General features: G+C 42.1%; 1 protein-coding gene across 1 annotated transcript; it reads right to left on the bottom strand.

Annotated features, from left to right (window-relative positions):
* Positions 1-7959: 7959 nt before the first annotated feature.
* On the bottom strand, positions 7960-23642 carry DARS2 (aspartyl-tRNA synthetase 2, mitochondrial; the record flags this gene model as incomplete). Its single annotated transcript, XM_009320724.1, has 17 exons — positions 7960-8892; positions 9995-10070; positions 10286-10396; positions 10863-11081; positions 11939-12091; positions 12271-12333; positions 13562-13669; positions 14499-14678; positions 15258-15327; positions 16140-16246; positions 16974-17020; positions 17663-17786; positions 18774-18869; positions 20075-20176; positions 20457-20523; positions 22486-22585; positions 23618-23642. Coding segments are annotated over 17 exons (1836 nt in total), but the record flags the coding sequence as incomplete, so codon positions are not given.
* Positions 23643-23644: the final 2 nt, after the last annotated feature.

Raw genomic sequence — 23644 nt, 5'->3', positions numbered from 1 at the left:
CGATTCTCTCCCCCATCCCACCGGGGGCAGGGGAGAGTGAGCGAGCAGCTGTGTGGTGCTCAGTTGCCGGCTGAGGTTAAACCACGACAGACATTAGCATGAGCAATCCTAGCTCCAGGAAGGGGAAAAAGAACCAAGACAAACCTACAGCAGTTCAAAAGCAAGGTCAAGTGAAACGCAAGAGCTGCTGAAGAGGTCATAAAAGTACTAAGCTCAATTAGAAACATCTTACTGTTCAGTAGCATCATGTTCAAGTCCTGACTGTTGAAAGCAAGGCGAGTTAAGCAACTCACCCTCCTGATCACCCTCCTTGTTTCTTCTTTTACGACACCGGGGTGGACACGGCCTTCAGTAGACTTTGGTGAGACTTCTCCTCAATTTTACTTATCCTCCAGGATATGTAAAATGCCATTTTTTTGTTTATGAATTTGTTAAAATGCATAAAAATTTCTACAACTGCACATTATGTGATGTCTGTTTTCCATAACAAGATGTATAGTACCACAGAAGATATAAACACGCACTGTACACCTCCAGCTTTTAGTTCATACTGCCGCGAAAGGCTAAGGAAAAAAAATGGCAATCCACTTTATGATTTCAAAGGGAACAGTAACCCCTAGGAAAATGCACAAAAATCTGTGTCACTGGCTATTTAAAGGACAGCTTCAGTATTTCCTACTGTGGCGTGATAGATTCTGATTATTTTGACAATTTCCAGTATTTTTAAATCTTTCTAAGCAGGAGCCACAAGATGGCAGCATGAATTAACTGCACATTATTTTACTTCAAATCAGCTTAAGTAGTCCTCATTCCTATATTCCCCAAACCTGAGTCAATTATTCCTATTCCTCACCTGTGCTGCAGCAGCTGTTTATGAGGCCATGCAGTGTGCTGGACCCCAAGACTGGTCCTAGTTGAAATAATGAAGTGCTGCTCCCCGGGCATCCCTCAAAATGCTTTGATCAGCACTGCCAAGGAAGTAGCGAGAAGTAGGAAGGAGGGATGGAAATGATTTTGACATGAAGAAAACGGTCTGCAGGCTCCTAACTTAGATTTAAACAGAAGGTTGTTCAGGTAGTATTAATAAAATTATAAACTTGCAGAAATTGCCTTTCAGAAAGTATCATTCCAGCTGAATGTCATCATGACTACGAAGTACCTCCTTGTATATTAATTTAGTTAGCATAGTTATTTAACTAGTGAGTCTACATTTAATGGGGTTTTATATTCATTACTGTTTATCTCCTCTTCCACAAATGAAATTAATAACAGCATGCCAGATATTTTCTTCATGTGGCTCCTGCAACTGCATTAAAACCAGCAAGCTATCTCCAAAGGCAGCTGTGGGTAGAGCTTGGTCCTGTGTATTTCTGTGGTAGCTGTGCTAAAATTATATTCCTCCCATTAAAAGAATCATTTCCCCCCAAAAAAAAAACATTTGCCAGGGATTTGCTGGATCTGTCTTTAGTTATACAATATTAACAGTGAAAACATGAAATGAGAATTCATGGCTTTATATGCTTTCACTTTAAATTCTATTTAAAGCATTCTTGGGATTTTTACAAGACATCCTAAACATCCAAATCAAGCTCTTGCCTTCCATAATTGCTTTTTTAAACTTCTACTATGAATATGACATTGTACTTTTTATTTAAACTCCAGCATTTTTTCCTTGTAAAGAAGCACGGGAGGTTAGAGATGAGTTAGCTTTCTATGTGAGCCGTTACAGCATTCCTGGGATGCTCCCTCTGGGACAATAGCCTGTGTGACCTTGAGCTAGTCAGCCTGTCATCCACCCACCTACCCCTCCTGTTTGGTCTCTGATACGTTTGTACAGAGCTGCAAAAACATAGCATTCTACGGTTACCAGGGCTGTATCACCCACAAGAAACATCACACGCATTTTGCTCTGGACACTGTCGTTTTGCCACTTAAAATGAAGCGATGCTCTTTGAAAGGATTAGAGACACTCGGTACCACCCTACTCAGAGCCCTGACACTGCAATTGCTGTCAAATTAGTTCTGTTCATGCTACCAAAAAAAACCCCAAAACCCCAGAAAAACAACCCCACAAAATATTTAAGGCTTTTATTTTACAAAACTGTACTGGATGTCTTTTTATACACAAGTAAAGATCTAATGACAAGAAAAATTGAACAGATGACAAATGAGAAGCCTGCATTTCAAAGGACACCATCAAAGAGCTGAAGCCTTCAACTACAATTCTCTTCAAATTGCTAAGCAAACAAGTAAAATTCTCAGGACGGAGAGTGTTTTAAATCTATCACTCTCCAAATAGAGGATAATATAAAAAAATCCAATAGTACACTGTGATTGTTGTTCCAGAGAAAACTGCCACTGTACATGTCCCTTGTACTAACTGTTCTCAGAAATGTTTTTAATCATTCACTTCGGTATACACCTGCTACTTGGGAAAGCGCAAAGTGTTGCCAAAGCTTGCTGCTTTCTTTTTCAGGTACTTTGTGATCTTTCTGATAATTTATATTTTTTTAAAATATTAACTGAAGTACATGGTTAATACTAGTTTTTGCACCAAAAAAGTTATCTAGTACCTTTACACAGTACAGAGCAGAAAGTGAAGGTTGACAAATACAAACACTAACACATGGGGTGGGGGGGCTGGGGGGAAAGACTCCAAACAGGCTACAACAGCATCAACTTTTGGCCACTTCAGCTGTCAATGGGTGTATGGAAAGTCACTGCCAGTAGCATAGGAGATATGCAGTGATGTCCACAGGAATGCAGATGAGATAATCTAAAACTCTACAGCTTAATATTGACGTGATTGAAAAAACAGAGGATGTAAGTTTGTGAAGTGATGAGCGGAATGGAAAATATAGAAGGAATTTCAATATTCATTCCTTCTAATAACCTAAGTGGGAAGGTACCTCATGAAATGATCTGATGAGATTTGAATTAAGCAGGAGGAAGTACTTTTTAGAATAACACATAACAGTGGAACTCATGGCTACAGAAATACAAATATATTTATAGTATGACCAAATTAATGGGAGAACTGTCGATAATGCTTTTCTTAAACTCTACTTTAGCATTACAGTAAACACCAAGGCTATCAAAACATAACAAGAAAGCTGGAGCCTGCTGGGTTATTAGAGGCAAATGTGACCAATCCAGGCTGAATATATCTGTCACGGAGCTCTGTTTGCTGTAGAATTATGGCTGGCACAGCTGGTGACTGCATGTAATCAACATTTTTTAATTACATAAAACAATGCTTTGAAAAAAACCAACAAACTAGAACACAAGCCTAGAATAAGAGAGCGAACATTTAGAGGTGAAGTCATGTGAAGCTTACACGAGGGATTTCCATCTGGTACCGCTTAGGTGGCTGTCAGTTGTCTACGCCTTTTCTGCTGCTGTTAACACATGGGCCAAAGGGACAGAGAACGTACCAAGCATCCTCAACGAGAGGTACGCTGACAATAACAAGCGAGTGTAGTCAAAACAAATCATCGTACAAGTAACTGAAGGTATAAAGAAAGTGGGGGGAAAATAGAAACCCTTATATTTGGGAGCATAAGCTCTCCTTATCCCCCAGGCTTTTGCCGTTATAGACTTTTTCTGAGGCTGCCCGTATTCACCAGATGCTGGACATCAGTGCAGCATCGCCTGACGCCATACCTGCTCCATTCCTCCCAGTGGGAGAGATGCCTGTGAAATACAGAGCAGTGGAGCCATGCCTTCCAGTGGAGGTGGCTGGAGATTTGCCACACGAATGTACAAAGCACCACCTCCTGCTCACATGCAGCAAAGCTGGGTCTAACATACGATCTAGCTCCAGGAGTAGTTTTGTATGCCCGAGTAATGTCCCTCCGGCTTCCACCACACCAAGTGTCCTTACGTCAGGTCTGAGCTAAGGTCCCCATACTCTCCAAGACAAAGAAAAGGATACACAAATGTCCTCCTGTCAGATTCAGGCTACAGGAGAGTGACAGTACAGAGTAGTAGCTCCTCCCTTTTCCCCATGGGGTAAAATAGTGGGTACAAATCCAGCTGCCAACAGCTGAAAATTCTTTGAAAATTTCTGCTGACTTGTCACAAATAATAATATTTTCTTACAGCAGTAGTCTGTTTTCAACAGAACAGGAAATTAATCAGCACCCTGAACCTCCGGGTATCTGCAGCACGGGATTACACAAAGCTGCCGTGAAGTTATATTGTATCTGTAATTTAGCTAACTCTAGAGAGATAGCTAAATACCAGCACTGTATAGGATTAAACTCCAGCTTGAATTCTGAAAACAGTTCCTGTCTTTACAGTGTTTCGTACAAAACCTTTGCAGCCAAAGCCACCCAAGCCATCTGGGATGGTTGAAATCAAGCACTGATATCTCTCCCCAGCTTGGCCCAACCCGCAATATTCTGGATAGGCTTGGAAACTTTTCAGAAAAAAAATCCCACGCTTTGGCTGCTGAGAATCCCACCAGTGTGCTACATTCCTGTTCTGGAAGAAAAAAAAAAATACTAAAACACATCAGAAACTTATCTCTAACATTACAAAAGGGTGGTATAAATTTACTAGAGGGTTGTTCCAGTCAAATCTACTGAAACATACACAGAGCCAGTTCCCCTACAGGTGGGGAATAAACTGTCTCTCCATTTTACCAGTGTTTCATTCAGATCTAACAGAAGAAAATCAGCAAGCTGGTGGGGTTAAAGGAGTACAGAGGCCTTACACAGAACTCTCATTTCTGCGAGAGCACTCCTTGTACAATCCTATCACCTACTCTAACATTCACATCCCTTGTATGCTAGTCATTAAGTTCTCTGGAGTTGAGAAGACCATGTCAGGGAACACACTCAACCATCACAAGCTGATCTGTACCAGCAAAGACGCAAAACAAATCCTCAGGCAGCACCTGTGTCCAGCTGGTGATTCTATTCCCAACAAAGCCAACTGCTCCAGGTAGAGTACCCAGAGGCTGAGCAATTCTCTTGTCCATCATACATACTCACACACATTGAGAAGAGGTTGAAGAAAGAGCAGAAGAGTCACGATGACATGTGGAAATCAGTGCAGGAATCTGGAGATAATAGTGATACGGGGTTTGTAACTAATTTCACATGCATATATACTGTAGCATGGAAGGCTGCTCTGTGTGCCAACAGTCTCATTAGTACCTCCAAAACAAGGAGGAGTCTGTATATACTAATTGTATTACTGCTTGCTCTTTGGACAAAAAGGAATAGTATAAAGGCACCCTCAAAGACTTTGGACTCCCATTAAGTTGATGAACAGACCTACGCTGCTAGTTTGGCTTGGGCCTGGAGACTTGTGCTGTATGAGGGAGGGGAAAAAAAAGCCAACCCAAACCACACAGCAATACAGACTCACCAACCTTTTCTTACACACCACACCTCTAATGAAGGATTTTACTTAAAGAGTAACTCTTAGAGGAGTCCAGGACTTTGCATCTTCGAGCATAGCTGACATAGCAACATTTCTCCATAGGTTTGTCTCATACAGGAAAAAGAAAGGGAGGTAGAAGCAACAAGGGTTCTGTGAAAGCTTGCAGTTTGTGGTTATGCTGTAGCTTATTTTCAGTAGGTGTTTCTGATGGACATTGTGCTGAACTGAAGTAGTGGTTTCAACATCTATTTTCAGGATCACAGGCCAGCAGCTTTTCTCCAGCAAACATGAGATACTGGTCCGCAGTATGACTGCCCCTTATTGCCACGTATTTCTTTGTAATGTCTGTCTACTCTTGCTTCTACCAAAATATGCAGCTAAGTATGCCAACTAGACTGTGGTTTAAAGTGACTTTCTGTAGATCAGGCTTCCGCAAACCCAAGTGAAACCTTACACAATGCTCTATAAAAAACAAAACAATTATGTCTTCTCTGTGGCAACAATCACATAACCACCAGCAAATTCACACACTTGTATTGTAAGCCACCTTCATGGACCAATCCAAGCACAGATGGCTTGCATAAGTTTGGGATACATCTTTTCCACTGACCTCGTTGTGGCAGGACTGCAGCAGCTCAGATAACATGTTTTGTTGCATTTTTTTCACTGTAGCTAACTGTAGCTGTGTCACACACTTATAACTGCAGTGAGTACTTAACATAGCAGTGGGTAAACAAACATCACACAAAACAGCTTGCACAAGAAAGAGGGATGTATATGCCTCGGAGACAGCTTGCTCTCACGTTTTAACAAGTGCTCTCAAGAGGAATGTTCCAGGCAGTGTTATGTTTCTGCTTAAGCCTCTTAGAGCATCAGTTACCCTTTGAATGCTTGATGATAATCCTAATTTAAAGAACTGGGACTCTTCAGATGTAAACAGCATTTGCCTTTGCAAACAGTTACTAACCAAATGATACAGTACCCCTTATTTCACAATTAAAAAAAAAGTTCAGCATATTATGTTTACAGTTACTATAAATAATAGTCTTGAGGGAGTGAAGAACTTTTCAGAATAACTTATTTTCTGTGATTCCATGTCCTCAAACAAGCCTCTGACATACCTGCTTTAGGAACACAGGTGATCCTCAAGCAAATTCCATGCAAATCTTAATCTCACTACCAGCAAAGAAACTAAATAACAAAATCCAGCATTCCCTAAAAAAGCAGTCTGAATATAATACATAGGCTTGTAGTGGCTGTATTCCATATCACCACTTACAAGTTAAGGGAACAAAAATATCTGGTATAACTCTCACAAGGTGATTCTCCTTCTCACAAAAACAACAACAATTTTTTAAAAATGTTTTTAACATGGATCTGCTTAGGGATCCAATTTGCGGCTCAGCCTCTCTCTGAAAACTGATCCTCACTCCATTACTGACAGCTTCTACTCAGGAAAAAAAAAAAAAAGTAAAACAAAAGGTGAATAAATTTCAAGATAAGAATGAATGGCTCATACAAGGAAAAAAATTAAGGAATTCACAGTTTGGCTAGAATGAGCGTGAATACAAATCCAGGATTGTGTTGTGGGTTGTTTTTTTTTTTTAAATAGTATTTAACCATGCTCCAAGACTGATGATGACAAGCATGAGGTAAGAAAGGATTTAAGTTTTCTTTTACACACAACTCCATCACCTTATAAACTGCAAAGCAGCAGCAAGTCAGCTCTACTGTTACTTGTCTATGGATGGTACTTTCAGCCTGTATAAAGTACTCAAAAAACCCTCCCAACCTTAAGGAGAAGAGCCACCTCCCTTACTATTTCTTATCAACAGGACAGTCCAGTATCTAAAAAAAAAGTGTGCACCTCCATGTAATGTTATCCCACAACATGGAGACTGCATTAGCTGATAACCCTTGGAGCAGCCTAGAATCTGTTAGAATCTGCAGGATAGGATCTCCTGCAGAAGGCTGGAGTTCAGTATCGGCTCAGACGAGAATTACAGTCTTCCATCTGTCCTCATGCACCTCCTCTGGCAGATGCCTCCTGCTGTCCTTCCCAGCTGGGACACCGTAGCTCTCCCTTTTCTTCCTTTGCCCCATCTTCCTAGCTTATTCATCAGGTAATCTCTTCCTTCTTTTTTCCTGAGCTTCTTCATCTTCCTCCTTTCCTCCCACCAATTCTCTGCTCTCTCCAACCTAAGCAGAGAGTTAAGAACACCTATGGAGTGCCTCTGCAGAGGGCTTGCTATACACTACAGAGCAGAGCCAAGTGGCTTGGTCTGGTAGGATGCTGCTAAAGCCCATGCTCTACTCAGTACAGTCACTCCTGCACTGTGGCTGTTCTGGTGTGGGACAGGTATGAACAGTTACTTGCGAGGAATTTGCTGCTGCATCACTCACCACAGTAGCAGCAAGTTTGCAGGGCCAGGCAGAATCCACAGAAGACTGGCAACACCGCTACGCTGTCACAGATTTGTCATCTCCTGGAGGGATCAGGGGTCATAAACAAGAACTGGTGGCTCGTTCTTCTTGTAGAGAAAGCCCAAAGCCAAGCTCAGTCAGAACCACATTGCCAGATAAAGTTTATTTACAAACATACAAACTTCAGAATTAGTGTGCTGAAAAGCAGTAGGACCACAGGCCCCAAAGACAGATCATCTCCTGTTTGAAAAGTATTACGAGGACAACTGTTGCCAATGATATAAACGCTTCTCTCCCAGTCTTTGAAGAGAGAACACAGCTGAATATGAACTCCCTGTGGCAAGTTCTGGATGATCTTGTATCCTCCAGCATGAGACAAGCTGCTGGTTGCACTGAAGTTTTGCTGTGAAGTGTCCAGAGCTCTTGGCCCAGCACAGCACTGCTCTATTGTAACAGTCCTCAGCTAACAGATTCAATGATCATCAGGAATACAGACCATCTGCCAGGGAAGCTGACACTGTCTCCTCCAGATGTGAGGGGGAATACTTTACAAGCAACATGGAAAAAGTGGTGTGTGAAAAAAATTAGATCCCATCATCATTCCAGCATGACACCCCAAAGCCAACATTCTCAATATCCTATGCTAAAATTATGTTCTTTTGCTTTTCTACTTCTCCTTCCCATTACCAACCCAAAAGTGAATTCCTATCGGGGAGCCCTTGTATCTATTTCCCATTCAATCCTGACAATGCCATGGTACAGTGGGGTTGCACTGTCCCCCACCCTCACATAACATTGCATAAGCTGATGTTTTCTGAACTGAATTCTAGTATTTAGAAGCTGTAACCACCTCTGGTTAAACAGATCAGCTTACATCACTGGCTTTAAGTCAGTTTTGCTTTGCCTCTTTTTCTGCAAGAGGCCAGGAAACCTGGATGTGATATGGCTCTAGTTCTTCTGGAGTGACGTAGTCTGGAACACTGCCCATCAGGTCCCGTCCCCTGAAGGATTTAGGAAAAGCAATGACATCTCTGATACTTGGAGCGTCAACGACAAGAGAGATCAGCCTGTCAAGTCCTAGAAGCAGAAAACAAACTAGTGAACCACTTGAGTTATGGCCCTATATTACTTCCTCCAATTCAGAAAAATCAGATGGAGTAGATAATATTGCTGAGCTTGAAGAATAAAACTGAAGCAAGTAAGGGGAAAAAAATTAATCACAACTAGTAGCAGAGAAACAGACTTGCCTAAAGAGCAGAAATGCCTAGCAAAATAAAGCTTTTCAATATTACAGGAAGTTCTGCAACACACCAAGGACTGCAAGACAGAGACAGTGCCTTTGCAAAAGACAGCATAACAAAACCAGGGCAGCTAAGTGGCAGGAACACTGTCAGGGCACTACTTAACTGCTCAAAGCTCTTGCTCAACCAGTTCTGAAGGATTACAACTAGGAGGAATTGAAAGAAAAAGAGCCTCTGGGTGACTGGATGGAGGGAAATCACACTGGAAGACCACAGGTTAAAATGCTACCCTTGTTTTTTGTAGGGTTTTTTGTTTGTTTTGGTGGGACGTTTTGTTTTGGTTTTTTTCTTTCTTAAAACCACAAACTTTCAATGTTCTAGGAAAAATATCTGACATTATCTGAATTAGTGAGCAAAACAGATCAGGAAGAAGAGAAGTGAGACTGAAGCAGAGGGTGAGGTCGTGGCTGTGACCCAGGGCACAAAACAAAGTACCATGCTGTCCCAGGCCTCTGGGCATGCAGTACAGGGATGCTCTTCTCGCCGCAGAGGAATGAGAATAAAGATGACCTAATCTTAATGAATATGGTATTTGTAGAACAGTGTATAAAGATCATCCTTAGAGCCACCAACATGTGATTTGGTCCTTGCATAAGAACTGAATCACACTATGACACTGGGGAGGAACACCGAAACATTCTGCACTTGGTGACGAAACCTCTGTTCCCTTCTACAAAGGAGCTACAGAGATGGAAGCACTGTGAAGCCTACACAGTGTTACCACGTTAGTGGTGCCAAACAGCAATACCAGAACAGCCCTCTCTGTCAGGAGGAGACAAAGCTTTTGCTAACAAGCATAAGGCTTGTTCCTGGGATCTAATATGTCAAAATAAAAAGTCACAAGACACCGGCATCCTGGAGAGCTACAGAGCACTCACCTAAAGCGATTCCTCCATGAGGTGGAGCTCCAAACTCCAAAGCCTCAAGCAGATGGGAAAGCACCTCAGAATCCTCCTGCAAAGTTACATAAGAAGTGTTACTGGACAAACAATGCTCTTTCTATTAGCAATGTAAGATGAAGGTATGATGAATTCATCCATCCCTCAGGGCTAGGAGTTATGTTTCTGTATCTGAGAAGCACACAAGTGTTTCTCTCAGAATTTGAAATGGATATTTAAATTAGTCCTTTAAATCTCCAAGAGAATGTTAGATACATCTGTAGGTGTTACCTTCAGCACTTTCTCCAGCACAAAACGCTGTTGTTTTGCGCTATGAATTCTGATGGAGCCACCTCCAATTTCACTGCCATTCAGCACAAGGTCATAGTGCTGGCTACGGACCTGCAGAAAGAAATTAATAAGCACCTTAGCAAGGCTGGGGCACAGCTGCATTTAACACCAACCTGCACACAGACAGCAAAGACACTGGGAATGAAGCCATGACATACTACAACACTGCTCTCTCAGTGGTACCTTGCAGTTCAGGTACCAGACCTATCGGAGGCACGGACTGCTGCTGACAGAGGTGGGAACAGTACAAATCCTTCTGCAAAGTTGATCAAAAACTAAAGCAACATGGGATGGATCAGAATATGACTCCTCCCCTTAAGCAGCTGCTTCCTGTAAGCTCCTTTTGTCAGGGACACACATGGATATTTGCCACTCAGCATAATCTGGAAGCCATCTCTTCTAAACAGATACATGCAATATGCAGTCAGTTCCATGAAACATCCCTTTTTACAGTAAAAACAGATGCTACTTGCCCAGTTTTCCAGGACACACAGCTGGCAGGCATGAAGTTAGTTACCTTTGTGGGATCAGAATAGAGGAGGCTGGTATCTGAAGGATGAGGGGCAGTGAAGGGGTGATGAGCAGATTCCAGTTCAGCGGGATTCTCTTCCTTGGGGAGGAAAAGCGGAAAATCCACCACCCACAGAAAGTGAAAAGTCGTAGGATCACGGAGTACCAGCCCAGACGCCTCAAGGAGGTCAGCACTCTCCAACCGCAGGCTTCCTAATGCAGTGCACTGCAAAAGAGAAGGGAGAGAATGAGACAGGGCAATTTTACTAACAGGGAAGTCACTCAAACACTGACCAGAGAAAGTGTTTCATAAAGGTAGTATCAGAGACAGCATCAGTTGTAATGCACTACTGCCTTAAACACTTTTGCCTTATCTCCTAAGTGTCACCTTCCGCCTGAGGCAGCAGCAGCTCCAGGGTTTGACAAAGAAAAGCAAGTAAGCAGCTAGAAAGCTCATTTTCTTCCAAATGTTCCATCCTCACAGAATTCTCCTACACTAATCTCAAACTCTACACATGTATGGATTAACTGGGGGAGTGCAGGTAAGATCTGCACTTTGCAGGCAGAGAAATGAAGGCACAGAAAGAGAATATGACAAAATTTTGGCTATCAAGCAAAGCATGACATCTTGTCATAAACCAATGCTTGGAAGGGAACGTCTGCGGGCAAGAATACAGAGAAGGGTAGGGACACAATCTCCCATCAATGCTGCTAATAAGCAGCTGTGCTTCACTCTAGTCATCTGGTTATGGGAGACAAAATTACCTACTTGACCTTGTTTTCCAAACTGTTTGATGCTTTAAAAATTAAGTTAAGGTGAGAGAAAAAAGGAGGTACTGATTTGTTCCTGGTTTATATGCCAGCTTTCATTTCAGTTATGAGTTCTTCCCAGAATTTGACTGGGGGAAATAAAAGCAATAGGTACATTTCATGCATTATTTGCTGTTGCTATAACTTCAGCTCCAGAGAAACGTAGAATTAGATGATGACCTATTTTAATAAGAATTAGACTAAGTTCAGATAACATCAATGCCATCATGAGCAACATTCAACTCACACAGCCACCCAAGAAATGCTTCCTACCACTTGCTTGTGTTCACCAGCTGCCAGCAGTACCACATCATCCACCTGCATGTTCAGCGCTTGGATGAGCTCTGACTGCTGCTCCTCACCAAGAAACTTTGTAAGCAGAGACTTCAAGCTTCCATCAGGCCTGCAGATAATTTCCATGATTTCCTAAAGATAGATAAGATTATGTCAGTTCAGTGCTGCCCTCTGTTGTCTTGAAGCATCACATGCTCAGGCACTGACTCAGTTATTAAAAACTGGTCTTCTACCTTCCTCTGCCTGCAAGTGCCTTTATACACACTTTGTCATTCACCGTTTCCAATGCCTCAGCAGTGTTTCTGTCTCACCTGGTTAAACTGGGATTTTGCAGACTCCTTTAATGACTCCAAATCTTTATTTTTAAAATATCTCTGGGGAAAGAGCAAGAGAAGACACATTGAACATCAGCAAAAATCTATGGAAAGCCTGACCAGGATTCAAACCTACTGACTGAGCTGTTTCCAAACCTGCCCAGTTATTTGTTTCTAGTGCAAGTTCTATGAGGGCTATGGAATAGAAAATGAACCACAGCACTAAGCTGCAGCTGGGTGTCTTCTCCAAGGGCTCCTTTCAGGAAGGGACCCCTCTAGGCTGTACATCTGGCTGCAGTTTTTCTCCCTGCTCACAGATCAGATGTAGCTTGTCAGCAAAGTCAAGTCATGCCAACTGTCTCCAGCATTCAGGAACAAGATTATGACACCGCACTGTTGATGGGGAAGGCATAGCTCAATTTGGAGGAACAGAAGGAAACCAGCTGGGCTCTTGTGTGCCAAGAAATGCAGATGTGAGGACCTGCATCAGGATCCTGATTTTTTTCAGCTATTCTAATGTTTAGAGGGGCTTAAGATTCCACTTTTGTTTTGCTCAAACGCACAGCTTAGTGCCCTCTTGTGGGAAGCCAGTAACTTGCACTTTGTGCCAAAATTAAAGAAATCCCAAGAGAAAACCATGGTGAGAAAGTCCTATTCCCCAAATAAAACTCAGTGTTCAAGGGATTTTTTTTTTTTCATACTGCCCAAGTTGCAAAGATGCCCACAGCCAGAATTAAATATGCTTCCCTGCCAAAACAAATAGCTTGTGTCAAGTAATCTTCTTCATCTTTTGTCAGCCTTGGATTTGGTCCGTGACATTCTTGTTACAAGACATGAGTTGTGCCCACAGATGCAACAAAAGCGAATATGAGAAGGGCTTGTAACCACCTGACCTTTCTCTCACTAGTCCAGAACAGAGCTGTGCCATACCTGGCTCTATTTCAATCTCTTGCCACAGGGCACAATTTATTATTCAGATGCACATCAGAAGCCATCATTGACAAAAGCAAGCTGAAGCCCTGAGAGGCTTCCCTATCCTCAAGGGATCTTGCAGCTCTGTTCTCTTCCTCCCCTTCCTGAGGACGATATATTCTTCCTGTCACCTGATCATTTCCATTCTAACACCACTCAACCCAACCTGACATCAATTACAACCAATCCCAAGTTCCCTGAAGGACACCACTCCCCCAGTAACAGCAAGGAACATTTCCATACCAACAAAGGAATTCAAATTGGCATTTTATTTATTTCACATAAACCATAAGCAGTAGGTAAAAGCATCACTTACCACCCCCTGAGGGATACAAATGGCTTTGACAGTGCCGTGTGGGTAACTGAGTGCATTCTGCACGAACTGAATGTCTGATCTTCGTAAAAAGTCACTGATATCCACTATCTGAGAAAAGAGAGCGCACGGGAAAAAGCGGTGGTGGTAGGAACATGAAGCAAAAATCCTGCACCTGTGTCTTAATGCCTTCAACACCATTCCCTGGGATATCATTTCTTTGCTCAGAGAAATCAAATGGTTCATAGAAAGAAATGAATGGGGCCAAGCTGGAATAACCATTAGGAGGCTAAGCACTGCAGAAACAGAAGTGCAAGACAGCCAGAAAAACCCAAGGTTGAGATAGTGACATCCTACCACAGTGAAGAGAGCTGTATACTGAAAAAGAAACCCCCAAAATTAATTCCTGAGGAAATATAAGATGCTTTCTTGCTTGTCAGCACTGCTCCTCTTAATACACTTGTCAATGTTCTTATTTCGTATTTTCATACTCTTATTTCATAAACAAACAGTGTATGCACACAACCATAGTTGGTTATCTTAAAAACATCTTCAGACCATTAAAAGGCTAGAGAAGCCTGTCTAATGAAGCATGCTCACCAGGAGTATGCTTTGGAGTGCAGTAGAGAAAAGCACTTATAGTATCTGTGGATGCCTTATGGGCTTCTGTTCTTAAGATAATCAAGATACATTGCTTCCTAACACTACATTATCTTTAAAATGTTCTAAAAACATAAGTTTTTCCACAACCAAATAATCAAACCCTCTCTTCTCCAAGAGATGATTACCTGTACAAAGCAGCAATGATGGGATAGACACCTTAGGTAAATTACAGCATTAAGAACCTCAGCCAATCACGTATACATGATTTAAACAAAGATTATTCTTAAAACATTGACAGAAAGGAAAAGCTGCAAGTTTCCAATGGGCAAACCCTCACCTTCATCCCAAAACGAGTATCTGGTTTATCAGTCCCATAGTCAGCCAGTGCCTCCTCATATGTCATGGAAGGGAAAGGAGTTGTAATGCAGCCTCTTTCCTCAGGCCAGGAATATTGCAAGAGGCCCTCTATCAATCTCTGGATCCCAGCTTGATCTACAAATGACATCTCTATATCTATCTTAAAATAGAAAACAAGAGGGGGGATTCCACATTAGCTACAGGTTTTGCCTTTGCATTGCTACTTGCAGAAGCTCTTGACTATAAAGCCAGCATAAAAAGAAACAATATACTACATTAAATCATAGCATGACTGCATTAGACTGAGGGTGTGCTTATGATCTCCCTACAGCCTGATGACTCAGGACACGATCCCCTCAGAGAACTGAATGAGGTAATGATGACAAGGACAGAAGGAGAAGCCTTGAATGAACCAGGCTAACTCTGCCTGGGATCTCAAGGCTGAGGAATGGGATGCCCAACCCAGCAGGACACGAGGAGATTGCATCATCAAGCACAATCACTGCTGCAACACAATTCCCACATCTACTGCACGTGGAACTGTGCAGTCATCCAAGGACAGTATCCACTCTGTGCATGTCCCAGACTAACTTCAAAGGGCTGTGTCTGTGAAGCACACAAACAACACTGTACCCCCCCAAGCAGCACAAGAGCTAGCAGAAACTGAACCTTCAGAAGGGAAAACAGCTACAAGCTGTTGGGGTGAGGAGGAGGGTAAAAGGCAGTGTGAGCTGCTTACCTGAGTGAATTCAGGCTGCCTGTCAGGCCGTGAACCTTCATCTCGGTAGCAGCGAGCAACCTGGAAGTACCTGCAATAGGACTTTTACTCAGATAGCAATTTAAAGTACCCTAAATTAAATTGTGCCAAAGAATTGTCCATTAAAAAAACAGAAAAAAAGATGTCTGTTCCCTTTGCAGCAGATGATTATAGACCTGGTTGTTCCCATCCCCTCAAAAGCATGAAATTTTGAGTGGAAGCAACTGTATCAGCAGCTGTATCCATCTCCAACCACACCTTCAGAGGCATGTGGAGGCTACCAGGTGAACTGTGTCCCAACAGGGGCATACGCAACCCCTTTTCCCACCTTCCGTTCCAAACCTGGACTCTACTAAGGGCCATGCAAAACTCACTCATGGTCAAGACCCAGCCTGCAGTTCACTGCATGAAAAACTGTCTCCCTCTCCTTCAATTTTATATGGAGAAAGAAACCCAGTTAAAAGCTTTGTACTCATGCACCCTGAGAACATGCTTTCCTTGCCTCAGTCCTGCTCAGCTGCCCAGCCTCACCTCAATTAGTTCTATAAAAGCCTCTCCAAGAGTAATGTATCACACACTAGATTTTCTGCCCTTCAGGCAGACTGTGCTTCAGATCAGGTTTCCTTTTAAAACAACAGTGAAGAACAGAACCTTCAAACAGGATACATTTCCTCTTACTGGGAGGCATTATTGCTGGAGCAAAGGGCCTGGCCTAGCTGAAAAGTCCTAAGTATTTAAGGATCCCTCTTCAAAACACAAAACCCTTGGCAGTAAGTTCTTGGGGAAGTATCTAAAACCTCACAGATCAAAGAAAGCAAACCCTGGACAGGACATGCAGAGAACAGGAGTCCAAGAAACTCTTACCTGTCCAGGCCTCCAACCATGAGGAGCTGCTTGAACTGCTGAGGACTCTGCGGCAGAGAGTAGAACTTGCCCGCTTCCCTCGAGGGCACAAGGAATTCTTTTGCTCCCTAGCATCAGAAAGAAAAGCTTACACAGTTCAGCAAGTAAGTGGCCTCAATTCCTGATAGCACAGACTAGAAGCGCAAGAGGAAAGGACCTGTTCTCCCCATTATGAAATTCCACTTGTGAGGAAGTGGCTGTTTGCCCATTACATTTTTTTAAAAAAAAAAATCTGTTAACCAACTTGGTCCAAAATACCCTAAAGGAAGATTCTCCACCTTCTGCTCTGAGACAGTAGTGCATACACCATCCAAGACAGGGGTTTAACTGCAAGAACTCCATGTGTTAGCTGCATCAACAACTCCTGGGCTACAGCTCTCCGATTATTTTTGAAATGAAAGAAAGGAATATAAACTCAGAAATTAAAATGACTTGAGTAGTGCCACTGCAGTAACCCACTAGTTAAGAGATAAATGCTGGGGAAACAGTGCTTAGAGGAAGTTTTTTGGTTTTATAATCTGGCTGTCCCAGGATGGGACTTGCATTCAACATGCACTCTACAAGACAGAAGCTTTACTCATTTGAAGGTTCAAAATTAAGACACAAGATATCACCTCTTCCCTTTCACTCCCTCTACTTTTAAAAGGATCCATGTATCATAGCAGAAATTTGCACATGAGCTGTTCCTTAGTGGGGGAACAGCAATGAAGGCCAAGTGGCAATTGGCAATAATTCAACCATGAACTGCCTATGCAATTGCAGGAGGCTAAAATGCATTACTAACAGCGTACATACCCCTGGCGTTCTTTTAAAGAGCGTTGGAGTTTCTACATCCACAAACCCTGAGGAACAAACACATGCTTCAGACATAGAATATGCTGAGAGCAGGGAGAACTAGTATGACACAAAGTAAGCTAGAGTAGAGTTAGTCAGCAAAATAGGTGATCTAGCACACCATGTAGCCTCTCCAAAATCTACAGATTTTGCTGCTTCCAAGAATAACTTGTGTAAAGACAGATTTAAAGGCTCTGAGCTACCCTGATGTCCTGCCAGAACTGTTGATGACAGAGGACTCCATATAGGCTGAAAAATTGTTCTCTATCCATTTTGAACTAGGTTTCGCTTTTCCAAAAAGGACTTCCTGATTTTAAGATAAGCAAAAGCCCTGTAAGAAATCCATCTCATTGACATGCCTCAAGTTGGGTGACCAAAAGAGGGAAACTACCTGCAAAAGGTCTTTTCTCCCTGGATATAGCTCATTTGAAACAATTTGTTTGTAGCATGCTAAGAGATTTCAACATACTTTGTTCTTCAGGCCTGCCAACATCCCTCTAAAGACCCCACTGCAAGCAGACATGTCCTTACTAAGTGGGACCGGTTTGGAGTAGCAAGTTGATTGGCAGTCTTTCCCAGCAATAGGAAACAGAAGAATGGAGGGCTAAAGTGTTGTTTGCTGCTCACTGTTCTTCAAGCACTTTTCTTACCATGGAGGTTACACAGATATTCCCGCATCCTCATCACTATCTGTGATCTCAGCCGCAGGTTATACTGCAACTGGAAGCTACGCAAGTCCAAGTACCGATACTTCATCCGTAAGGCCTCTGATTTCTGGAGATAAGAAGTAATTAGGATTAAGACAAAATTCAAATTGCACATCCAATGAAGCTGCTCCTAAAGCCACAGGACAAAACAGGGAAGCTAAAAAAGAATGCTGCTCTGTTGCCACAACCCACCCATTACCCACAACCTACACAAACATCAGCCACTGAGAGTGTTTCCATGCATGACAATTACTTCAAAAAAAGAAATAAAACAGACGGACATTTACTGTGATAAGAGCTGCCTCAATAAAGCTCAGGATTTCAGCCCTCCTTATTCTCAGTCCACTGCAACAGACTGTAGCAATCCTCCTTGCTATTTGTAAGCAGGAGTGGTATCATACATAGATCTTAAGGAAAAACTAAATGGTGATACATCCTTATTACAGACAGGAAAACTAAAGTAGTGTGGATGATGGGAATTGTCCAAGACCTGTAACACAGAAGGAACAGGACCCAGTTCCCCCAATTCCAACACCTATTTATCAGTCACAGTTTCAATGGCACAGAGAAGTCTTCAAATAACAGTGATGCCACTCCTGCACCATGGAGCCTGCACTAAAACTAACCTCTTATAAGACTGCGTACTTACAGAGGAACAAAATCCTCTGGCTGACTAGCTACTTGCCCAGATAAGACTAAGTACCCTTGCCTTAAAACACAGCAGTGCATTGGCAGGCTCTGTTTCACACTCTCAAAAAAGCTCGCATAGCCCGATTTCTTTCACTCTTCCCTTACCATCTGTTCTTACAGTGATATTTGAAAACCCTGTGCACTGGAATCATTCAAGCCTTGTTTTCTGCTTAACTCTAATTAGAAATACATCCTCACAGCTAACAAGCAGTATCCCTATCTTAAATACCATCCTTCCCCCAAAGCAGAGCTGGGATAACCAGACGAAGCTCTCAGATGTTTTACCATCACCCTGGGCAAATTCCCAATTTATTGAAAAGCCACCACTTTGGTAAAAAAAAAAAAAAAGAAGAAATGCTGAGACCTTGATAAAATCCTTGATTTCAAAAGGTAGCTTCTTGCAGGAGTTCAGGATCTCTGCAGTCTCCGCCTTCACTTCAATATCCCCTGTTGGCATTTTCTGGAGCAAAAAGGCAAAAAAAAAATTAGATTCCAAACTTAGGGAAAACAATTGGACAAAGGTATTTCACAGATGGTCGGGGCGGAAAAAGAAACCCACGTGATTATCCTCCCTGCCTTCTAACGCAGTATAACTCAGAACTTCTCTCAAGGACCAATTTCTCCCAGATTTCCCTTCTGTTCAGAAAAACACAAGTCACCTCACCAAAGATGGCATGCTCTTTCCCAGTAGCAAACTGATCTCTACAAGCAATATAATTATTTTCCTTTGCCTTCTCCTTGAAGGACGTGCTGAGCACAGAGGAACAGACTCTTCTAGGGCACATGCATTTGGACAAAATACTAGTTCCATTAGCTTCAATGAAACCATGCAGTATACATTTTAGTGTGCATTAGCAGCATCACCATCAGTCCTTAATACAAGTCAAAAAAGGCAATTTGTGAGGAACTTCTCAAAAATTCCAGTTCTATACACCAGTTCTCAGAACTGGTCTTCTTTTTCTTGGATCCTGAGGGAGAACAGACAGCTTCCCCTGCTTAGCACTGTGACACGTCAAAGTTCATTTGATCCTATAGAACTCTTTCTATTTACCAGGGAAAAGTATATACAACCTTCCAATAAAATAAGTGATTAAAAGAAACAAAAGCATTGCTTGAAGCCTGCATTCTTTATGGACATCTATAAGTGGTCAGAGCAAAAAAGTTATTGTCATAAATCCAGGTTCTCTTTTTAGGCCTGCCAGTGATGGGATATGTACAATCCTGACAGATTAATCTATGGCTGATTACCATAAGAGCTGGGGAATGCATAACATCAAAAAAGTTATTCAACCTCTGTTTCCTATACAACGAGAACAGCAAAATCTATTCTGAGTGAGAAATAGGTCACCGCATGCTGTGGAACTTGTGATGACAATACTTATTTTCAAGAAAAAGAAATTCTCAACCACATTTTGAAAGCCTGAAGAAGCTAGCCATTATCCTTTCAAAGGGCTGGAATACAATTTAATTCATGGGTGTCTAATGTGCTTTGAGGTTCCCCTAAATTACATGTCATAGCAGTTATTTCCCTTCACATTATCTGAGGATAGGCTGTCACACACCCAGAACCCATGGCAAAGCTATGACACAAACCCCACCATAATCTTACTATCCGGTGCTCTTTTCCACAAGGAAAAAAACCCTGAAAGACCCCAACTTCCTCACCGGATTCTCCTGCCCTGGGGGCCGAGGGGACACAATTCCAGTCACTCGCACAACAGACTCCACTGGGGCATTAGACAAGAGCTTCTTCACATGGGAATGTGCCTGCAAGAAGATGAAAATGTCTCACAGAAATTCAAAGAACAGGAGAAATGCACCATGCTCAAAGGCCTAATTTCTTAACGGCCCATTTGAATCCGGGATCACTCCTCATAAGCCAGACGAAACAGTGTTAATGTTTCCGTTGCTGTGTCAGACCAGGGTTCTCATAACGCTTAAGTCTACTTGTGAGTCAGAGCACTCGTTCTGCTCTCCATGTCTGCTGGACCCAAGCTACCAAACGAAAAATTAAAATGATAGACACTCATATTTTGGTAGCACTTACCTCATCCTGTGGTATGATGATCTGGGTCAGTCCCTGGAAATCCCTCAAAACCAGAAACAGGCCTTGTCTGATCCATGAAAAACACAAAAGGAAGAACAGTTTTTTCAATAATTCAGTAGTCTTCTGCTTTTTAAGCCAAAGCACATGGCAACTAGCTACTTGCTGTACCTTGTGACTAATCTCAAAGAACTTCCAAGTAATGTATTGTCGTGGTTTAACCTCAGTTGGCAACTGAGCGCCACACAGCCGCTCGCTCACTCCCTCCCCCCGGGTGGGATGGGGGAGAGAATTGGAAGAGCACAAGTAAGAGAAACTCATGGATTGAGATAAAAACAGTTTAATAATTGAAATAAAATAATAATAATAATGTTAGAATAATAATAATAGTAATACACAAAGCAAGTGATGCACAGTGCAATCGCTCACCACCCACCGACCGATGCCCAGCCAGTCCCCGAGCAGCGGCCCCCCTGGCCAGCTTTCCCCCAGTTTATGTACTGAGCATGACGTCACATGGTATGGAATATCCCTTTGGCCAGTTTGGGTCAGCTGTCCTGGCTGTGCCCCCTCCCAGCTCCTTGTGCACCTCCACCAGGCTTCTCAGTCGGTAGAGCATGGGAAGCTGAAAAGTCCTTGACTAGCGTAAGTATTACCCAGAAACAACTAAGACATCAAGGTGTCATCAACTTTGTTCTCATGCTAAATCCAAAACACAGCATTGTACCAGCTACTAGGAAGGAAATTAACTCTATCCCTGCCGAAACCAGGACATGTATGTACAGATACTTTTCCCACATCTGAATCTAATCTGAATGATTTGCTTCAGATTTTGCCCAGCCACATACAAACAATGTGCAAACAACCAGGAGAGGCAGGATTTTAACTTGACAATTAATCCATGTCGAGCAGGGATTCTGAACACGTGCAATTTCCTGCTTCACGGAAACATCATTCAGATAAACACATTTAGATGAGCAATAAAACTAAAGTTCACACGGATACAGAAAAAAAAAAAACCACCAAACCACAAAACAGGAAGGAGAACACTGGTCCCATAAAAAGTTTCACATGAACAATCCACAGCCCTAGACTCAGAATCATAAATCTTGATCTCTTCAGCTGCAGCAGAGACAGCTACCATTGTATTTAATCCATCAAGAAACTGTCAAATGGAACATGCTCTGGCTGTCTTTAAAAGCAAGAGCGCAATGATCTCATTGCAATAATCCTAAATCTGTTTCCTGGAACTCCACCCATGACTGTTTAAAGATGAGACGCTCAGGACCTTTTAATAAAAAAATCCATGCAGACCACCACTGCAGAACAATGCTGGATAAAAACCAGCCTCTCTGGACTGTAAAATGCAAAACATGACTTTTGATACAAATTAATTTCATAAAAGCCACAGGACCTATCTCCATTTTACAAGCACATACCCAGGATCAGAATATTTTGTAGCATTGTCCATGCTGTATGCAGACATGCTTTTCACCCTACATTTACAAAATGTACAACTCCATTAGGAGTGATTATATCATGCCACCTAAAGCAAACTGTTGGAATTAACATTTCATCTTCTGCTTACCACCTTTTCTTAATATTTTTTCTTAACATTTCTTTTTTAAGCAAAGCTTGCATACTTTAAAATTGCTTTATTAGATACTGTAGTTGAAAAGACAAATAACATTTGTTCAAAATTTAAGGACACTATATAAAAGAAATTATCTGCTCACCGCTGTCAGAATTGCTATAAATATGCTATTACTTGCTTGCTTTCCTATACAATGACAGTAACAATATTTAACTGCTTTACAGTGTTGTAATGAGGATCAATTAACATTTGTACGAAACTGAAAATTTTAAATACTGATCTGGCACAGTTCTCAACTGTTTTACTCACTTCAGAAGTCACTACTGCTGGATATGAAAAGATAACCTGAAGTATAAAAAAAGTGTTTGAATCCAGGCCTAGAGCATACATCGGATCTGGCAAATAAGCATCTCCATTTTTACCTTGGTTTGCATTTACCTTTGATACTGAATCCATCCATACAGTGTGACCTCTTGTCCCACGTGAGCAGAACGCAGCTCTCCACAAGTGTTGGTCCGAGCAACGAAGCTATTGAAGTCTTGAACAAAAACAATAAATTATTTTGTGGCTTTTGCAGACAGGCAAGACAAAACAGTTACAGGGTTTCCCCCTTGCCCCCCCAACACCAGCATAATTCAGACATATACAAAGAAATTACTCCATATATTCCCCAATATGACTGCTGTAAGACATTAGGACATAAACATGACATGAAATTATTCTAAACAAGTTTTTAAAGAGAAATTATTTCTACGTTTCAGTCACACTTTCATACAGAAACCTGAACAGTCTTGCTGCAAACTGGTGCCCTGCAAATTTCAGGGGCAAGAGAAGGGAAAGCTGCAGATCAGTCCTGAGGCATGCTGACAATTTCACATTCAAATCTAGAAGACACAGCAGAAAGGGGGCTTGACAAGCCAAGACTGAAACATACTGACACCCACCACGTGGGTGTACATTGAACAGTTTCCTGCCTGCAACTACTGGTAAAAGGCCTGGACCATGACTACAGAAGACTTTCCACAGACGCCAGTGTGCCAGGCATCATGACTTAGTTATAAAACCAAGCACACCATTTACAGAATGTGCTAGAGTTTTAGCTTGCAAGGAGAAGTTTGAAGGATGCTATTACCTAGACATATATATATATATGTGTGTGTGTGTATAATTATATGAACTGGTCTACTTTGCTACCTTCACCGCAGCCTAAAGGCTGTAGAGGGCAAGAAGGTTTGTTTTCACATTAGGCATTCAGCTACCCCTGTGGTTTACAGATTGTGCGCTACATAAGAAAGAGGGGAAAAAAAGCAAAGAGCTCAGAAAAAAAAAAAAGACGGACAAATTAGGTTTTATGTACTTTGAATCACGATTCACTGTGAGATGCCAAAAGTCAAATAAAAACATGATTTGGAAAAGACGTTTAAAAAAAATGATCCAGGGAAAACAATTTATCGCAAGCGTGCCTCTAGTCTCCTCTACAGGCTACCCTGACCTGGGTCGCAGGGAGAAAAAAAAACACCAAAACCCAGAAGAGGCGGCGGCGGGGATAAGAGAAACGCTTCTTTCTCACCTGGAGCTGCCGGGGCAGGGGCCGGCC

Source organism: Pygoscelis adeliae, unplaced genomic scaffold (assembly GCF_000699105.1).
Source record: "Pygoscelis adeliae isolate BGI_AS28 unplaced genomic scaffold, ASM69910v1 Scaffold402, whole genome shotgun sequence".
NCBI classification, from domain to species: domain Eukaryota; kingdom Metazoa; phylum Chordata; class Aves; order Sphenisciformes; family Spheniscidae; genus Pygoscelis; species Pygoscelis adeliae.
The sequence above is the reverse complement of the archived record's forward strand: the minus strand, read 5'-3'. Positions and strand labels throughout refer to the sequence as shown.